The sequence below is a fragment of the Ammospiza nelsoni genome, chromosome 15 (assembly GCF_027579445.1).
Source record: "Ammospiza nelsoni isolate bAmmNel1 chromosome 15, bAmmNel1.pri, whole genome shotgun sequence".
NCBI lineage: Eukaryota > Metazoa > Chordata > Aves > Passeriformes > Passerellidae > Ammospiza > Ammospiza nelsoni.
The window spans coordinates 11,301,005-11,320,701 of record NC_080647.1 but is presented as its reverse complement, the minus strand read 5'-3'; the positions used below and the strand labels follow the sequence as shown (position 1 = coordinate 11,320,701).

The following is a 19,697-nucleotide window of genomic DNA, read 5'->3' as shown; positions in this document are numbered from 1 at the left end:
TCCCTCCTAAACACGGCTAGCTAGTCAAGTTACACACTTTGGAGAGCTTCCAAAAACCATAGCAAGTACTGCTTGTCAGAACTGGTAGATTTTGCTAATTTTTGCTAAATATATAGGATTTGGTCTCATTTCAGCTTTACAGGAACTAATATTTTAACCACTGTCTTACAAGAGTGAAGGAACCTTATTCTGGCAAGATGAAGTAGTAATGAAATGTGGCTATGACTAATAATGCACTTTACTTTCTTTCTGCTGATTCTGAGCTAATGCTTCCTATGTTTAAATTATTTCCCAAATATTTTGCGCAAGTTTTGGAAATAAATAAAACCTAAATTTCTAGGTATGTACTCTTATAATCTACTTTGCCCCTGAGTTTGTTTGGATAGGATTTAATAGTTGTATGTACTGTGTAAAATTTGTGTTCCAGACTAAACAAAAAATATATTTACAAATTGTCTGCTTAGTTTGATTTTTAATGTTCTTTCCACAGAAGGTACTGTTTGAGATATTATTTTGTTGATATATCAATGAAAAAATATTGAAATATTTTCACATAACTTTTGTGGAAACCTAACAAGTAAAATTAATTGTGGAAGAGATTTTGTTTCAATTAATTACTTTTTCTTTATTTATTACTTGATTACTTTTTTCTTGCATTGAACTTACATGCTACTAGAAGTACTACACAAATTTATTTCACCCTCTTTGTAGAAGGATCAATTTATTCCTGTAAATTAGAAATATTTCTCTCCTGTAACAGCTCTGGTAATGTGGGAGATAAAAAGCCATTTCCAGTAGAATTCGAAGGCACCATTTGTGCAAAGACTCTGGTTGCTTTGGTCTGGTGATTGTTTTCAATATTTACAGTACAGCAGGGCCTGGGGCCTCAGTTACACATCAGGATCAGTTGTACTTTGTATAAACAATAAAAAAGCCTTGCACCAAATAACTTTTCTTCTAAGCATTAAATGTCCTGATTTTTTAAGGAAAACACACAGCTGGGACCAAACCATGGAATGATCCCAAACCAGCTGGACATAAGGGCAGATCTGGATTTCCTTCCATCTGTGTTCAACTGTGGAGCATTTGGATTTAGTGCTCACAGGAGACATAATAGATTAATAGATTAATAGACATCTAAAGATTCATTTCATGGCTCCTCAATTTAATTAAAATAAAACATTCCCAATATACACCCAGGCAAATCTGAAGGATAAGACACTCAATGAAGAAGAGCCTGAGAATATTTTGGTAGTATCTGATTCAAGCAAGCAGAGGAGTTGAGGAGGGCTGGGGGTGGAGTGGGGCAGCAGCCAGCTGGCCATACCTGACTGGGTGAGGGTGTGCTCAGGTCATGCAGCCTCTCAGCAGAGTTAAGGAGCCATAAAAGCACCACATGACTCTGTGGAATATCCTGTTTCTAATCATCACAGTGTGGATCAAGTTTTAGCATTCTTTTATTTAATTTAGAGAAAGATAGGTCACTAATTTTACCCTTATTGGATGGCTGAATGTATGTACACCACATAATTTAGATTGACTTACAGTCAGGGGTACAAAGTATCTTCAAGATAGTGTTGTCTTTCTAAGTGCTGGCCTGCTAAATACCAGGGGGGATCTGATCTGTCCTGCTTTCATGGAAGGTTGCTAGATTTGGAGATACAAAAAAAAACTCTTTGAAGCTGCTGGAAAAGGATGTGCACTTCAGTATTTGGAAAAGAATGTGTACTTCACATATTGCCATAGTGGAGAGTAAAATGAAATAGTTGGTACTGATAGTCAATTATTTGTTTGATGAATACAGTATGAACTCTTAGCACTAGAAAGATGTAGTGATAGAAAAAAATCTATTTGCTGTTTCAGCCAAGCAAAGATGGGCTGTGCTGGCAGGAGCAGTGGCAGTGGAGGAGTGGTGCCTGTCCCTGGCACAGGGCTGTGCTTCACTGCAGCCGTCCTCATGTGTCTGCAGGGATGTCACTGAGAAGATACCACAGTCTTCATGTGATCTAAAACTCTGTAGAAGTGAATGTGTGTTCATTGAACCACCTCACTGTTCTGCTGTTCTTGCTGGCTAAAAGGCTGTTACAAATGCCTGTGGGGATTATCAAGAGCTTAGCCTGGTGTGAGAAGGGTGGTATGTATGTGTGGGCTCAGGGCAGTCTGTTGCATGCTAGGCAGCATGGTTTGAAGCTTTAAAAAACATCCTATGGAAAAGCATTGCTGCAGCTAGCTGTGGTTTAACTGAAGTTGGAATGAGTGCAGGAACAAGGGAAGTACAAAGCCAGTTTACAGCAGTGATCAAGAGAGGATTCTTTTTTTCTCTATTCTTTTAAAGTATGCTTTGCTTATTTTTCTCAAATGGCAGCAGTGATCAAGAGAGGATTCTTTTTTTCTCTATTCTTTTAAAGTATGCTTTGCTTATTTTTCTCAAATGGCAGCTGGATGGTTGGTCCTGGCTGATGGCTCCAGGGAAAGGGCTTAGAGTAGTTTGTGTAGCTCTACAGTGGCTGTTCTGGCTGCAAAAGGAGCACTGGCAGCAACTTCCAAAGAGTCCTGCTGAGTCTGTGCAGACCAGATCCACTTCCAGTGCTTGTCATCCCAGGGTTTCTGGGGGGTTGCATTTTTTTATGAGCTGTGGGAAGGCTATTTGCAGATCTGAGACAGTTTTAGTTTCTCTGAAATGACATGTCATCATGTTGGCATGTAGTGACACTACTCTTTGATGTAATAGGACGATGTTGAACTAAAACATCACTTTATTGTTGTGTACTGGTCCCCATTTGTTATTTTTTAGCAGAGTGCTGTCTGAAACAAATCTGTAGAAGTGGCTGTGCTGTGAACTTTGTATCTTTCAAACCTTAGATAATGCCTGTCATTCACTGTGCTCCAAGTGAGTTCAAAATACATGAGAAATATGATATCAACTTTCAGAGCAATATTGTTACATCAACATAACAAAACCTGTGATATCTCAGTATTTGCTGTTAGAAGAATATGTATGCAAAGAGGAGAAAAGCAAAAAAAATTAATATCTACTATTTCTTAAAAAGATAAAAAGGGAAATACCTTGTTTTTGTAAAATGTGGTGTCTCTCTACAGACTTTTCCTGATTTCCATCATTATACTGTCCTGGTAACTTCTGAACTACTAAACAGTCTTAACCAAAGCTTGGAGTTGCCAGTCTGTAAGCTACATTGGGGTAAAGAGTGCTTTAATCTCCTCAGTCTCTTCTAGACATCAAGATTAAGGCCTACTAAAAGATTCTGTTTTTACAAGTGAAAAGCAGTGGATAAAAGGCATTCAATATCCTTAAGGTTTTTAAATTTATACTGGTACTTCAGGTCTTTTTTCCTTGGTTTTATTTTTAATTCTTTCAGATATGTAACCTTAAAGCATTCTGAAAACAATCAGAAACAGTTGCAGCTTTGATTAGCAGCTAAATTAAAACAACTGATGAGCTACCCTACCTCTCCCTTTGTCTTGTTGGCATGTTTGCTTAACTGCAGGATGCATTCCTAGCCCTTAGGCTTTTCAGTTCTGCTGGGTGCAGTGAAGGCCATTTTCTGGCTTGCTATCCATCAGAACTGGGAACACTTTCACCTTTTATTTTGAGGAGGAAGAAGCTTCTGAGCTGATATGGAAATAGCAGGCTGGTTATTGTCAGCTCTGGTGAAAAGCTGCTGAGACCTGTGTGCAGGACAGCCCCAGTCAGGCTATCCTGTCATCAAACACAGATCGCTGATTATCACACACCAGTGTTTGTGATCTTCTGCAGTGCTGCTTCCTTCTGTCTCCCATCAAGGCCCAGTGAGCACAGACCGTGACAGGTAAAATCTTCTTCCAGACCTCAGATGCTCCCATACAAAGAGCCATGCTTAATCCCTGGCCTAGTGTGTAATTTAGTAATCTGCATGGTCATGAATTCCAGGGATATATGGGCAGGAAGCGCAGAGCAGTGTGGGTAGCAGAGCAGGCCTACAGAGTCATTTAAGTCTTTGTTGTATTGTGTAGTGAGGGATTTTGGGGACAATGAGACCTGTCTGTCAAAGATTAAGCAGACTGGAAGTGTGGTTTATACCAACAAATGAATGAAGCTTTTTGGAGTGTTAATACAGCCACGCAATAAATGTCCAACGACTTAAACATACAATTTATGTGATGACAAGCAACATTGGAATAGATCATTTATTCTATATACCTTAGCCAGTGGGAATTCAAGTAGGTGAAAAGTTCATTTCCATCCTTACCTCGATCAATTTGCAACACTTGTATAAGACAAGTGAAAAATCCTCTATTTTTCTCTCCCAGACTTTGGTTTGAAGTTATTTTTACTAATTGCAGTTTATTCTCTGGCACTGTCCAGTAAACCAGCTGCTGACTGACTGGCGCTTATGTTATCAGGTCCTGCAGTGAAATTTTGCCTGGACCTGCTCTGCTTGAGCCCCTAGAGATAACTGGAATCTGGCCAGATGTTATGTTAGTAGATATGCAGACCTCTGCTAGTCTCCACTCCTGCTTTGACCTGTGTATTTCCAAGCAATGTATGGATGAGAATTCACAGACTCCATTTTTTCCTTTAAAGTGAATTGTTTACGTGTTTGTAAAGCTCCCCTCGGCTCTGCTGTGTCACAGATCTCTGGGAAGAGGTTTTGTTCTAAATCTGCTATCTTGAATAAGCATGAGATGGTTCCCATCTGAGTTTTAAATCTTGACTAATATTATCTATTCCAACAAATACTGTTGGTTTTAGCAGAACCCCGTGCAAGGAAAGCTGCTCAGACCTTTCTGAAGTGCCAGGAACATGCTGGGAAGGCTATGGGAGGCAAAATGTAGGGGAAACTGCTTGCAGAGAATCTATTGTTTGCTGCTGACCCTGTACTGGCCAGATCTGTGCATGGCCTACTTTCCCTGCCTGCCTTTCTAACTAGAAGCATCCTTTGGGGCTGAATGACCTTAGTGGATAATGAGAAGTTTTGCTGTGTTTCTCCCTTGTAAACAGAATGTTTAGCATGTGGAACATGGTCTAGTGACTAAGATGGATACTTTTTCTGAAAAAATGTGTGGAGGGGCTTTTTTGTCGTTGTTGTTTGTTTTGTAATTTTTTTTCTTTTCCAAAAAATAGGCTACTTTGTTCACTAGACTATTAATGTTGTACATGATATGGTAGTTAAGTCTCAGAGGCAGTCATGCTGCATATATCACATGCCAGGCTCAGACTTGCTTTCAGAATTACATTGTACTCAGCACTAATTTGGATGTAATAGCACAAACACTGAGTATCAGACGGGAAGGGACATGGTAGGGCATCAGTAAGAACAAAGGGAAAAAGACAAGATTGTTTTTCTGGAACATTGCTTAACTTACAGCAATTTACAGATACACATTTTCTGTGTAACAGTGAAATGCCATAGAATAATTAGATTAGAAAAATAATAGGACAATCCAGTATGATAAAATTGAGCCAAAAAAGCAGTCATAAGATTGTTGTTCAGAATAGGCTGACTGGGATTTCTAGCTAAAATAGAGGAAAGGTTCAGGTTTTAGATTCAGTTATCTCAGCATTTTACACACTTTCAGGAATTTGAGACAAATAGAGACAAACTCCTAGAAGCATAAATGGATGCAGACATTTAAATCTTCTTTTAGAATAGCAATGTTACACTTGGGATCCAAATCTCTATTGTTCATCTTCTAATGATACACTTTTCATTCTGCAGAAACAGAGAACACAATAACAATAATTGAAAAGTTTTATTGAATGATGATATTATTACCAACTGAAAAACCACAGCTATGTTTTATTCAAAATATGAAAAGAAATCTGTATGATTTTAGTTAATACTAAGTAATCTCTGCAAAAAAATTCATCTTGATATTTAATTTATTGCAAAATGCAGTAAGACGAATGTCACTGATATGAGCAGCCACATTACTGACTAGAATATCTGCAGATAGACAAAGAGTAGAAAGCAAAGATTGAGCACCTTTTATGAAGATTCAAAGACAAGCTGTTAAATATAAAGAGTGTTATATTAGTTGTTAATTTTGCAGCATTTAAACCAAGATAAGTTGTTCTGGTTTAGCTGGATTACCATGAGATGGTTGACAGCACCACAGGAAACTTCTGTAAGAAGTGTGAAAAATAAAGAATTCCTCCCTCCCTCCCTCCCTCCCACACAGAGTGCAGCTCTCATTCTCTCCAGGTGCAGCCAGGGTTCCCCTGGACAGTGCCTGTGTGGGGTGTGTGACACTCAGCAGCTCTGCCCCTCAGTGCACCAGGGAATCTCAAACCATCCTTTCTGCTAAGGAATAGCTGTACTTGGAAAACGTGGTACAGGCACTCTCTTCCTGCTAGATCTACTCTTAGCCCACATCCCTGTTCAGCCTCTGAGGAAACACTAACTTTTCATAGCCTTTGCTTGCAAAGGGGAATTAGACATTTTTAAAAAAGGGTTTGTTGTAAAGGAAAGAACTGGAGAGGAGCCCAAAGCAAATTAACAGATCTGGACACAGCAGACCCTGCAGAGGTTTGGAGTCTGCTCGGCTTCAGCATGTGGCTGAACCCTCCCTGCCTTTCTAGATACAATGTCCTTTTAATAGTCTTAACAGGCCTGACACTGGCAGGATTTCACTTGCTCAGTACACTACTTAATACAGCTAATTTTCTACTGACAACATTTTTTTGCAACAATGAATCTTCTGTCACTCCAGTCCATGGGGAAGGCAGCTTGGAAATGCCAGCCAGAGGCAGGGGGAGCAAGTTCATTGTAACTGCTCACTTAAACAGTTCTTTAGAAACACACTGAGATTTCTTTTGGTTTGTTCTTTGGGGTGCTAGGGATAAATGGAAGGGAAAATAAGACAACACTGTGTGTTCTTCTTTCCTCATGAGCCCACAGCAGATCCCTGAACATTGTAAGGGGGTATCTTAAGGAGAGGCAGAAGCTGTGGGTTTGTGGGCAGCAGTCCTGATGTGGCTGCCCACGAAGTTACCGCAATTCAACATCTGTTTTCCCCAGGAGACTTGTCTAATATCTGTGATTAATGTTGTGTCTTCCTCTGTAATGAGTTAAGTAAAATCCCTTTAAATTGTTTGTGGAAAATAACTTGCTTGATCTTACCAAATGTGTGGGAGAGATGATAAATATACACATTTATGTACTTATGGCCATGAGAGCCAGGGGACAGAGGGGCTGAGACCCTCACTTGTCATTCTACCATCCCCCTGTTGGGACTGAGTGCCAAGGAGCTGCCCTTGGTCATTGCCATGCTCTCACCAGAGATGAGCTGTGTGCATCCTGGGGAGGAAAACACTTTGCATATGCTACCTTGTCTGCTTTCCTGTACAGCCACCGGGAGAATGGAAAGAAGTTCTACTAGGGAAACCCTGTGTTTTCTTCTGAAATAACGAATTCTTTTGTATTAAAATTCAGCTCAGGACTTACTCTGCTGACAAGAGATGTACACAATACTCAAATTCTCTTCCTTCAATTAAGGGCAGGAAAATGTTATGACAGCTGCTGTCCTATGTGAACAGGTCGGGGAACTGTAAAGGCTTTCTAAAACATTTTTCAGAGATTAAGCACTGAAGACTTGAGGGAGAGAATATGAACCGAGGTTGCAAAAGACCATAAAATCTCATAAACCATTCAAACCTTTGGCTGTACTGTGCTCTTTTGTTCCTTGAAGTCAGGAATGAAAAACTGAAGTCAGTTAGACCTCACTTGCTTCAGCATTTTTGTTAAGTTTTCATAATTGAATATTTCAATATAAGCCCTATTTTTTTTGAATGTTGATGAGTGTAATGTAGTGCCAGAGCTCCATGAGGTGCAGCAGCAGTTCCTGCTTATGCTACCTCCTCCTTCATGTCTCATTTCCTCAGCTGCCTCCAATTCAGGCTTAAACATCTGCATGATTTTAGAGGAGTGCCTGTTGTCAGTCTCATGTGCTGTCTGCACGAATTGTCTTCATTGACAGTGAATGTGTATGAAGCTTGTACTGCTCTGCCAACTGAAAGCACGAAAAGGCCCTAAAGATATCAGTCAAGGTAGCAAAAAGAGCTTTTGCTGTGGCAAATAGCAAAAATTGAATCTCAGATGACCAAATATCACCTGGGGCTCACAGCCAATTGGCTTAAACAAACAGTGGGTAAGCTGGAGATTCAGGGGTGATCACCTCTGCTCTGGTGACACTGTGATGCAATTCATTGGGATCTAGTCTCTGCAAATCTTTTCTTTTGCTCAAAAAATGGTATAATTTTGACTGATCGTGAAAAAGGCAAGTAAATGTAATTCAAACACGTAATACAGCTCCTTAAAAATAAGCTTTAACTCATCATTTTCATACATTGGTTATTTGTTTAATTGAATACAATGTAAGTTATCACTCTGCTTTGTACATCCTGCTGCTTGTTCTTTAAAAAGTCCCCATAACTCAAATCTCTCTGTTGCTGCAGTGCCCATCATTGTGGTGTTTCCTGTGGCTCCCCTCCTGTCTGGAGCTCAGCACAAGAGAGCTGTGGCCTCAGTGGTGCTGCTCTCACACAGATGTTACAGCCCACAAGGGCTCTCACAGCCTTTCATGTTATCTGTGCTCTCTGGGGCCTGGAACCCTTCCACAGGAGCTTATTTCTTATCTAACTTGGACATTTCACAACATCAAAGCAAAAAAAGCAACCAAAGCTGAAGTAATGCTTTTTCACTTTTGTACATTTTTCATAGTTGCTTCAGAAAGTTGTGAAGTATAAAATGGAATAATTACTCTCAGTTCATATTGAGTCACTCCTGGCATTGTCCATGGTGGGGAAAAAGATGACAGTATGTGGTCTCTTTGTGTGTTTTAAATAGAAATAGCAAATATGTGGAATTGATTGGATCAGGATGTTTCATGAAAGCTTTTAACTGGAAATCAAGCATTCTAAGGAACAGGCTTTTCATAGATTTAATATCCAATGAAAAAATACAGATATTCTTAAAAATTGTCTTGAGTTCATCTGTAGTTCTGTATTTATAATGTGGTAAGCCATCCTTTGCAACTTTGTTACTGAAGTATGGGACTCATCAAATGATTTGTGGAATCAAATTCCAATAATTTTTTTAAGCAGTTAAAAAATAGGGTGTAAACCCATATATATAAATATACACACATACATGCATATACACACATATTTTTTGTCACCCAGATTTTCTACTTGCAGTCATGTCTAGTCAGGCTTAGTGGAAATAAGAGAAATATTTTTGAAAATGGATTTTATCATATGAATTAAAATTTGAAATTGTTATAAGAACCCAGCCTGCAGTTGCCCATTACTACATTACCAATTTTACTACATTAAAAATTGGTCCTGACATGACCAGAGCAGCCTTGACAGCCAGCAGTATGAGCATGCCAAAGGCTGCTTTGCATAAACAGAAGACTTCTGAAAGGCATTGTGATACTAAAGAATTTCATATGGTACATGAAAAAATTGTCTCTTGTGTTAAAACTAAATGAAAAAAAAAAATTCACCCTAATATCCTTCCTTAAACAGAGAAAAAACAGAAAACAATGGCATTTTTGGGAGGATGCTGAATAAAGCAGGATTGTTGCACAGGATTGATTTCCTGGTCCATTATTTCTGTGTGCACATACAGTTTTTTGTATTCTTCTCGTGCTGTGTAGGTAAAAAGCTGTGTAGAGGATTAATTAATCATATGACAGAAATAAAGGAGCCATTTTTGACTTAGGACTTGCCCTAAGTTTTTAGAGGAAAAACTGGAGAATAATTTTCTTTAAAAGTACAAAGCATTTTTCAGTAGAGAGAATAATTACTTACTCTGGAATGTGAGCAGGGCACTGGATACCTGACCTGTAATTTAGGAAAATGGTGAAGGGGTTTTCATCAGTAATTATTATTATTACAGTAGAACTGTGGGGCCCCAGCTGAGAGCAGGACTCTGTTGTGCTACTCCCTGTCTGTCTAGCAAGAGGGAACCACTTCTGTGGGAATCTTGCTGTGGAGGCAGAGCAGACCAGAGAGGAGAAGGGAGGAAGTGGAGGTGGGAAGCTGAAGGGTGGCCCAGGGCTGTGCTGCTCCCAGTGGACACGGCTGCCTTGCACTGGTAAGTCACTGGCAGAGCCCTCATCTGAGTTCAGGGCGATCCCTGGGTCAGCTTTTGTAACATGGTGGCTCTCATCAGAGAGAATGTCCCTGGTTTAAGTGGGAAATGCAATCTGTGTGTGTGAATGAGCATCTTGAGGGACCAGTCCCTTGGACAGGCTGTGCTGTCCAACAGGAATTGGGAACACAGATCTTCCTTAAAAGTTTCAGCCTTAGAGTATGCAGTGTATGAGAACATGCATTTTTAGGGCCAGAATGTAATGAGTTAATGGTTGGCTGTTTGGTTCACCTTTATGTCATCAAACAAGCATAAGATGCTTCAAACAGCAAAGCATTTGCTCATGAAGTAAATGTTTCACTAACAATATTTTGTGTCAATAAAACATGTTTTATGGGGCAAATAATGGTGAAGGAATAGAGAACGTGAATAAGAACCTTTTAAAAATTTTGGTCACTGAATTCTCTTAGAGAAGGAACCACATGTTAGTTTCAGAGGACGTGAGCATATTTAAATTCAGTTGCTCTTTTCATACACGGGACCTTAATTTTGCTTAGAAAATGAATAGTGCTTTGCTGCTTGAAATAGGGCAGTCTGCAAATTTACTAATCAGTAGTATTTTCTGCTCAGTTACCAGAGCTGCTAGATTTATCCTAGTGGGTTCCAGTGTTTGTTATGGTGATGAATCACTGAGTTGGCATTTGACAGTGACTTAGGCCAGTTGAATTGTTCCCCAAGTAAGTATGTACTTGTTGTTTTTGTCCCAGAAATAAGGGGCCTATCCAGTGGTTCCATACCACTTCCATGTGTGTTCCTTTACACAGTGACAAATCAAATAGATTCATGCTTTATTCTCCAAGCTCACAGAGGCAATGGGAAATAAAAGAATGTTTGGAATTTGCAGTACTATGTGTAGCAGCTCTGCTTCAGTGGGCGAAAATTTATGTGGGGTTTTAGAGTTGGAAAAGGGGTAGGGACAATAGAGAAACTGTGATGGGTTGGGCAGCAGCAGAGGCCCCATCATTACCCATTGTTCAAGCCTTTCCTCATGACACCCCGGGACACAGGTGAATTTAAAAGGCTATAAGGAAGAAGGAACATGTTGCAGAACCTTTTCCATCTTGAAAGACACTGCCATCAAATTACACTTTCAGGCTGTTTGGTTTTACTGCCTTCTGCAATGTGGTGACTCAGAAGCAATGGGAGGTTCCCTTTCCAGGCATTTTTTGCCTTTGCTTACCACACATTGAGAATGAAAAGCTGAATGTCTGAGCCAGCTGTGTATTTGTAACGGTTTGCAATGGATATGTGCAGAACAGAGCTGCACATGATTCATGCTGATCTTATGACAACAAACTTGGTCAGAATCCAAAATTATCTGTGCAAATGCCCAGGTATATAAAAAAATGATACTATTTTTACCAGCATCATATTCATTACAGACAGGCATCTCATTTAGAGTGCTGCTACATTGTAAAAGCCTGGTGCACAAATATGTTTGAGAATGCAGGTCATAAATTTCAAATATGAAATTCTAGTGGGCATTTGAGAGAACATTCACAAGTAATTTCATTGGCTTTGTTATTGCTTGGTGTTATTAGCGTTCTATAATTTTCCACTCTTTAAAAACAATTATCATACATCTGGGAAACCAAAACACTTGCATTAATTGCTAATGGCTTTTCTGCAGGCTACTATGTAATATATGTTGAACATTAAAGATTAAAAATAGGGACCTCTGTTGATTCGTTGTAGTTTTTGTTTGATGTAATCCCCATTTTATATTTCAGCTTGTCCTCACTGCTAGGAGTTGTTTTATCCTTTTTTTTCCTTTGGATAAGTAAGAGCAACCCTGGTGCTAAAGCACAGTAAAGACTAGGTAAGCACATTGAGGTCAGACAGAAGTTCCACCTGGCACTGAGCTCTCTAAGTTTTCCTTGTGGTAAAACCTGAGTCTTCATTGTGCTGTTATCCCTGAATTGCTCCTGCATGCCACTGTGCCTGCTCTTTATAATGCTCTAATCTTGGAACAGTTCATGGGAGTGCTGCTGAGTGACGAAAAATACTGCTTTTTTAGCAGTGAAGGCAAGTCCTTTGTTTCAGCATAGAAAACATGATTTCCATCCACACGGACTTCAAAAGAAACAGTGGGAATTCTTGAGACCCTGATTATCATGGCATAATCACATTATCAGAGAGATTAGAAGCACTTTACTGTGTCCTTATGCTTTAGTGACACTCCAAGGCACTGGACAAAATCTTCAAGTGCTGTTAAAATCTTTCTTGTAGGGCACTAAATGGAGAGAGCCCTGAATGGGGCTGTGGGCCCTGAAATCACAGGGAACATACTTAATTCTTCTGTCAGAGAGCTGCTCATCCAAACACAAGCAGAAGGTGTAGTTGCTTGTCTTTACTCTCCAGTCTAGGTATATTTCTCAGAGCCACCTGCAGCAGAGCAAAACAAAAGCCTCCTAAAATGTTAATTCCCATCAGTTCCAGTCATTGTGAAACACTGTCATTAACCAGGCAATCAAGCTAATGGAACACAGAAGTATTAGCAATTCAAACAAATGAGGAATTCACAGTGTGTTTTCTCTGCAAACTTGGTGGGCTCTTGGATGCCATTTCTTTTGTGAGAGCTAAGTAAGATTGTGAGTGTAACTGTGTCCATTTTCAGGTTATGCCTCAGCACTGCTATGATGCCTTGAGGTAAACAGTCCACAATCCAAGCTTTGTAATTGAATTGTTGCCTAAAAGCCTTTGAATGCTTGTGGTTATGGGAAATTCAGTCTCAGCTTTAACTTTTTTCAGTGAGAGCAAAGCATGTGATTTTTAACGTTTCTTGTTGTGTATGGTTGCCAAGGACAGCTGAAGATTTGGGGATTCATGTTTTGATTATATAGTTCCCAATAGAAAGGATTCCATTGATAATTAGCCCAGAGTGAAGAAAGCTAAAAATAATCAACATAAAAGCCTTTTCAGATGTGAGTCTGTGCCTCTGGAAGCGCACAGTATGGACAGTGTCTAGACAGAAAAGCTACGAAATATCAAACATGCACTTGACCTCTGTTAAAAAGCCAGGATGAAACAATCACAACAGTAAGGGCGATATGGGAGAATTGTTGCAGGTAAAAGAAAACCACAACAACAGTGAAGAAAGACACATGGAATATGGGAAAAAATATTTTAGCCTAAACAGGTACTAAAATTGATCCTGGAGAAAGAATTTTTTAAATCTTGTACACTTTGTTTCACTTTGCTTGATTTTAAACATGTAACAATGCGTTTTTAAATTAACAGTAAAAGTCTTGTACCTGCCAAGCCATGAGTCAGGGCTTTGTATGTCTCCAGCTGAGACTACTAAAACACTTGCAGCAGGGAGCTGCATTCTTTCTGCTGTTTTACGGAGTTAGGGAACAGAGAAACACACTTCCATGGACATGAGAATTAAAGGGAGGGGGGATTATATGGTGGAATTATTAAGGTGTGGGGATTTTTTAACTTCCTCCTTTATTTTATTTTATGTAAGTCATGATTCTTTACGCGGGCAACTTTGTGTGATCCACTGATCGTCTTGCCGGTGGAAAGCATTGTGATAAACCGCATTTTCTGCTGATAGTGTGGGAGCTTGGCGTGGTGTCTGTCTGGGCACGGCCCCGCAGGGCGCTGTGGGCGCAGAAACGCCGGGCCGGGCCGGACACTGTGGGCGCGGTAACGCCGGCTCCGACCGGGTGCTCCGAGCGCGGTAACGCCGGGCCGGACCGGGCCGGGCGCTGTGGGCGCGGTAACGCCGGCTCCGACCGGGTGCTTCCGAGCGCGGTAACGCCGGGCCGGGCGCTGAGGGCGCGGTAACGCCGGCTCCGACGGGATGCTCCGAGCGCGGTAACGCCGGGCCGGGCGCTGAGGGCGCGGTAACGCCGGCTCCGACGGGATGCTCCGAGCGCGGTAACGCCGGGCCGGGCCGGGCCCTCCCCGGCACCTCCGAGCCGGGCAGCGCCAACCCGCGGGGGCCGCGCCCTCTGCCGGCAGCGCCCGGCACTGCACCCGCGGAGCGCTCCCCTCCCTCCTGCGCTCGGGCTCCTCCGGGCAAGGGGATTCCTGACAGCGACCCCGCGCCCTGAGCGCTGCGGCGAGTCGGGGAAGGGCAGCAAAGCCCTTCCTTCCCACCACACCTGTGCTCCAGATCCAGCTGAAGCGTCTGCAGCACAGGTGTGAGGGGAAGCGCCTGGTGGAGCTGGGCTTGTTTAGCTTGGAGCAAAGGAGGGTCAGTAGGGACCCTGTGGCTTTCTGAAAGGAGGCTGTGGTGAGGTGGGCATCGGCGTCTTCTGGGCAACCATAGATCGAGCAAGGGGAAATGGCCCTCAAGTGCCAGGCGAGACTCAGGCTGGATGATAGGAAAAAATTCTTCACTGCAAAGAGTGGTTAAGAAGTGGAACGTAGCGGAGTCACCGTGCCTGGAATTGTTAAGGAAATGAACAAATGTGGCACTTGGCAATATGGTTTAGTGTGTATGGTGGTATTCAGTCAAAGGCTGGACTTGCTCTTGGAGGTTCTTCCCACCTTAATGATTCAGCACATCATCACCAGACAGTTTAGGGACGTGGTTTAGGGTTTTTCTCTACTCTGTGTTGGTGAGGCCCCATCTCGAGTCCTGTGTGCAGTTTTGGGCAGTCTTTGTCTGAAAATGGACAGGGAAAACTTTAGGATGTCGTAACTACCAAGAGAGGTATCAAATTGCATTAAAAGTGGAGTTGGAAAGAGTAATTACAAATGAGTTTGTGGACATGATGCATTGACTTGTTTTTAATGTATATTAGGGTCGACCAGGACCAATTGGGCTTCAAGGACCAATAGGAGCACCTGGATTTACTGGCCCAGAAGGTTTGCCTGGAGCCAAAGGTGAGAGAGGAGCAGTGGGCCCTCCTGGACCAGCTGGACAGAAAGGTGACAAGGTAGGCTCAGCAGTGACTTTCCTGTCCCTGCAATAGTTCTATGGCCTTGTGTATGTTTTTGAGTGAATAAAGATAATCTTGGGCTATATGTCCAGGGATAAAAACTACAATGGCATTTCAACAGTATCTTTAGAGAATTGTCTGCATTTATTTTTGAATGAGAATACACATGCTAAAGCTACTCAACAGTGTAGCCATCCTGGTAGGTGAGCTACAGCCAAATGAGTATTGCTGTTGCAAGTAGTCTGTCACTTCACATGCCCAGGGGTAGATGGTTGTTAGTCACACTCTGTTCAGGGAGACATGGAGACGGTTTCTGTGTAGAAGATCCTGAGCTGGCATCTAGAAAAGCAAAAAGAATGGGTACTAAACAAAATTTGCAATTCAGTTTTGCAGGTGCAAAGTTATTTCTAACTTTGTATTCTAAAAAGAATACAATAAGCTACATCATAATAAATATAGTAGCCCATAAGGTATAGGTGTCAATGAATGCAGTGTGCAAGATTGGAAACAATTTCTTTGCACTGAAAAAAATCCATTTAGTCCAGAACTGTTTCTATCCCCTGAAATGATACATATGCAATACCAGCATGCCATAAGATTCTCTCTCTTCATCCCTTGAGGGAGAAATATATTTTACCTTTCCAAAGCAGGAACATTTTAGGGAATTCTGCTTGCACAGTCTGTTTTGCTACTATTCAGAGCAGAGCAACAAGTTGTGGCAATTACTTGCAGCTTGGGCAGTCTGTAGTTAATGCAGTGGTCTGCTTATCTCTGAGGGTCCTATCCAACTGTAGATAGAAAATAATGTAAATTTTGTTGAAAGTCTTGGAAAGACAAGGGTTAAATTTATAGCAGATTGTTTATTTTCCTGGCATCTTGTTTTCTCCAGATGTGCAGTAGGAGATTATATTTTTATTTTTAATTGCCTGATTAAAACGTTCCTGAAGCACTCATGAGGTATCCAGTCAAGCTCAGATGCTCAGTTCCTGTCTTCACTGACCCCTGTGGTCAGAGGGAATCTGCATGAGATAGTTTGCTCCTTTTGGTTTTGAAAGCAGAAGTCCAAGACTGAGAGTGTTGGAGTGAAAAATATCTCAGAGGTGACTGAAATCTACAGATCAATGAAGTGAAATATAATGTGTACTCTTTTTCATCAGGGTCCAATGGGAGTTCCAGGATTCCAGGGCATCAACGGGATCCCAGTAAGTTTGCATATGTAAATAGAAATCACCAGAATGGTAATCACAACCAAAAGCACCTGAACATGATTAGATTGTCCTAGCACAAGCATAGTGTACCTTGCAATTGCTTGCCTCTATCTGGGTGTTTGTTAATCCACCTGGTGATTCTGTGCTGGTTTGTAAGACAGTAGGAAGCTGATACATATCAGAAAGTGACCCTGAGTTACATGGGGATCATTTGCATGATTAATTAGCTTTTCTTTCAGCACCACTGCCTAAAAACCCCTGTATCATAAAATCATAGACTTTCAGAGTTGAAAGGCACCTCAGGGAGTCAAACAGGCATGGTCAGCTGTGCTTCAGGCCATTTTTAGCATGTGTTTCCTAACCAGTTCTTAAAACCTTGTGATGATGGAGACTGCATTCTCTATTAGAAAAGCTTTGCTAACTTCAGTCTTTCTTTTTGCAGTTTAAAGCTCTTAGTTCTCATGTTACTGGTCAGGGATACAAAGAAAAGTTTGTTCACTTTTGCTTTGTAGTAGCCTTCTTGTATGTGATAGCTGTTACCAGGTCTCCCTCAATCATCTTTTGCTATGACATGAATGAAAACAGTGATGAGAGCTGAGGCCCTCCAGATTACCCTTAATTCTCTTCTAGGTTCTAGTCCTGGTTTAGATCAGGTGACAGGTAGGTAACCACTTTCCCTGACCATCAGGAGCATTTTGTTTCCTTCATTCTGTAGAACTTTGCATTATAGAGACAGTTTATAAAAAATAATGTGGCTAGAGTGTTTTTGCCAGCTTTCTTTTGCTTGGTCTCTCCAGCGATTTTTGCAGAGGTATCTTGCTGTATCTCAGGGGAACTTTAACTGGATCAGCTTTAGAAGTTGCCCCAAACTTCCTTACTCTTTCTACTCTTTTTGGTTCTACTGCTTTCTCCTTCTGATATTAGAATGATTTTTATTTTCTTGATGGCATTTTTCCATCCTGTGTGTCATTGTGCCTTCAGACTATGCTCATACCCTTTCTCATCTTTCCTGCTTTCTCAGATGGCCAGGAGTTCCAACAATTGAGCTGTGTTTTCTTACTTCATATCAAAAACAGAATAGTTGTGATAGATTGGCTGAAAATGCACAGTTGGCCTTGTAAATGAACTTGTTTGATTCCAGTTCCTTCCTGGCCCTTGTCCTTTAGTCCCCCTCTGCTCATCCTTGCCTGTTTTCTCTCCTGCTCTACTCCCTTGCTGCTATTTTTTTTTTCTTTTACCACCAGCCAACTGTCTAGGTCTGAAGAGAACAAGCTGTTCCCATAATACTTAATTTAATTGAACACACTGTGGGAACATGCTGTTCTCAGGGTGTTTTTTCAGATGAGGCTCTGGAGAAAGGGGATTCCCAGCAGTGAGGGGAGGCAGAGACAGAGCAGCAGCCATTGCCAGGTAGTTGGCAGGGACAGGCGTTCCAAGGAGAGAGCAGGGAGGCAGATGAGAGGATTCAAAGCCTCCAGCATATGCAGATCTACTCTGCTTTGCAACATTCTGCAGGTGGCTTAATGGGAAAGAGGCAGATTTTGCTGGTCAGGAGTAGCAGAGTGCTCAGCACTGTGGCTCTTCTGTGCCACAACTGCAGGGCAGAAAAAGGGGAAAGGGAAACTTATTCATACTGCTTACATTATAACCACTAAGATAAATGCTTCCATTGTAGCGTGAAAATAGCAACCACCACTGCTTGAGTAAATATTTTTACTTTTGTCATTACATTTCAGGATAGGGAGCAGCTTAGATTTTTTGTGAAGTGTATACCAGTATAGGCACTTTATATGGATGTGTGGAATGTAGAGCAAAGGAGAGAATGTGTGTGTGTGAGAAAGATGGGAGAAGTAAAAAGATTTTGCTGTCTCTGCACATCCAAATGCAAAGAGAGATTCTTTGTAGTGTGCAGGTGTGTTAGTGTGGGCAGGTGTAGTTTAGTCACGGCCATGGGCAAGGCTCTTTTTCAGAGGGGATTCCCACTGCTGACCTTAAGGGAAGGTATTCCACAGAGTTCCCTTGGGGAGTGCTGGTGGCAAGTAAATCATGTTGTTGCAGCTGGCCTGACTAATCCCTTTAACCTAGTAAATACAGCAGCTACATGTGTTTATTGCTAGACTTTCATGTCATGCTGTAGGAGAAGCCCTCAAATCCTTAGACCTACTTGGGAAGTTTATTTTTTCTTATAAGACAGGATTCAAGGACACCTCTGGCAAAGGCTGGAACTGAAGCTGGGGGATGTATATAGCTTTTCATGAACTGTCCAAGGAGTTCTAGAAGGAAATACTTTTATGATAAGTGAGCCCTTGTCTGTGCCATGAAAGCCAAAGCTGTATGAAGAGGCAGTTTTGTGACCTTCCTAGAGTAAAAGCAAGCACTTGGCAATAGTTGTAGAAAGGCCACTTGCCTTAGCAACCCATGAAACTGTTTATTCAATTAGTTTTGTATTCATCCCTAATTGCATTTGTTTCTCTGTTTTAATTATTCATTGAGCTCTCCTGTTGGGATTGCCTTTCCCCTGTTTGATTTACAAAAGAGGCCCCTTGGGATCACAGTGTCAGTGTACAGCAAGAGTCAGATAAAGGAGGGCCCAGATAACCAGTTCAAATTTCCTTATCTGCCTCACACCAAATGCCTCCTTTTGTGAGTACAGGGAGCACAAGCATCTCTCCAGCCCTGTGTTTTAACTCAGATCTGTAAACGAATCACCCTGACATGTATGAGTAAAGTCTGTGAAAGTCTTGTGCCTTAGTCAGTTGAGGTGCTTGTGTTCAATTGGCACATCTGCCAAAACAGGAATTAGAGAAGGTGACAGCAGTGAAACTATTAACCACCACTTTTTAGGTCAAACCAGCTCTTTAAATCAGTATTTTAAACCCCTGGGAAAAAGCTTCTTTTAAGGCAGGACTTAGCAACTCTGAAGGAAGTCAGTTGTGGGTGTTCAATGTCTCCTCAGATAAGGGTCTTAAAACAAAATATTATGAACTCTGATTGCAGATTAGCTTTAAAGTAGGAAGTCCTGTGGATTGTTTTCCTAAAGCAAAAGACACAGAATGTGTGTGTGTGCTTGTGTGTCAGCCTGTGTCATGGTTTGGCACAGAACCACAGACACGGATGCCATGGGATTAAGTGACAGATTTATTTAGCACACATAAGAAATCACTGAGATCAGCATATTTTATGTCCTCTCTCTTAAGCCCTACTCACATTTTAGGAGGATACCAAAGTCCTTTGGGCCTCTTACAGGTTGTCTTGGTCTGAGGGTTAGGAGATCTCACCCCAAGCGTTTCCCAGGACGTGCTCACCCAGCAGCTGTGTGCCATGGGCTGGCTCTGGGCCAGCAGGAAAGCTGGAGTAGCTTGGCTCCCTTCTGTCTCCCTCTGAGGGGCAGATGTTGGCCCTTTCAGCTTCACTAAACCTTGCAGCTGGTCACCTTG

At 41.6% G+C, this 19,697-nt stretch overlaps 1 protein-coding gene across 1 annotated transcript in view; it reads left to right on the top strand.

Annotated features, from left to right (window-relative positions):
* The window catches only part of COL4A6 (collagen type IV alpha 6 chain), a 108,295-nt gene that overhangs the window by 52,312 nt on the left and 36,286 nt on the right, over window positions 1-19,697 (top strand). The window contains exons 4-5 of the mRNA XM_059483062.1: window positions 14,915-15,049; window positions 16,210-16,254. Of these exons, the coding sequence (XP_059339045.1) occupies window positions 14,915-15,049; window positions 16,210-16,254 (180 nt within the window). The remainder of the gene's footprint in view (window positions 1-14,914; window positions 15,050-16,209; window positions 16,255-19,697) is intronic.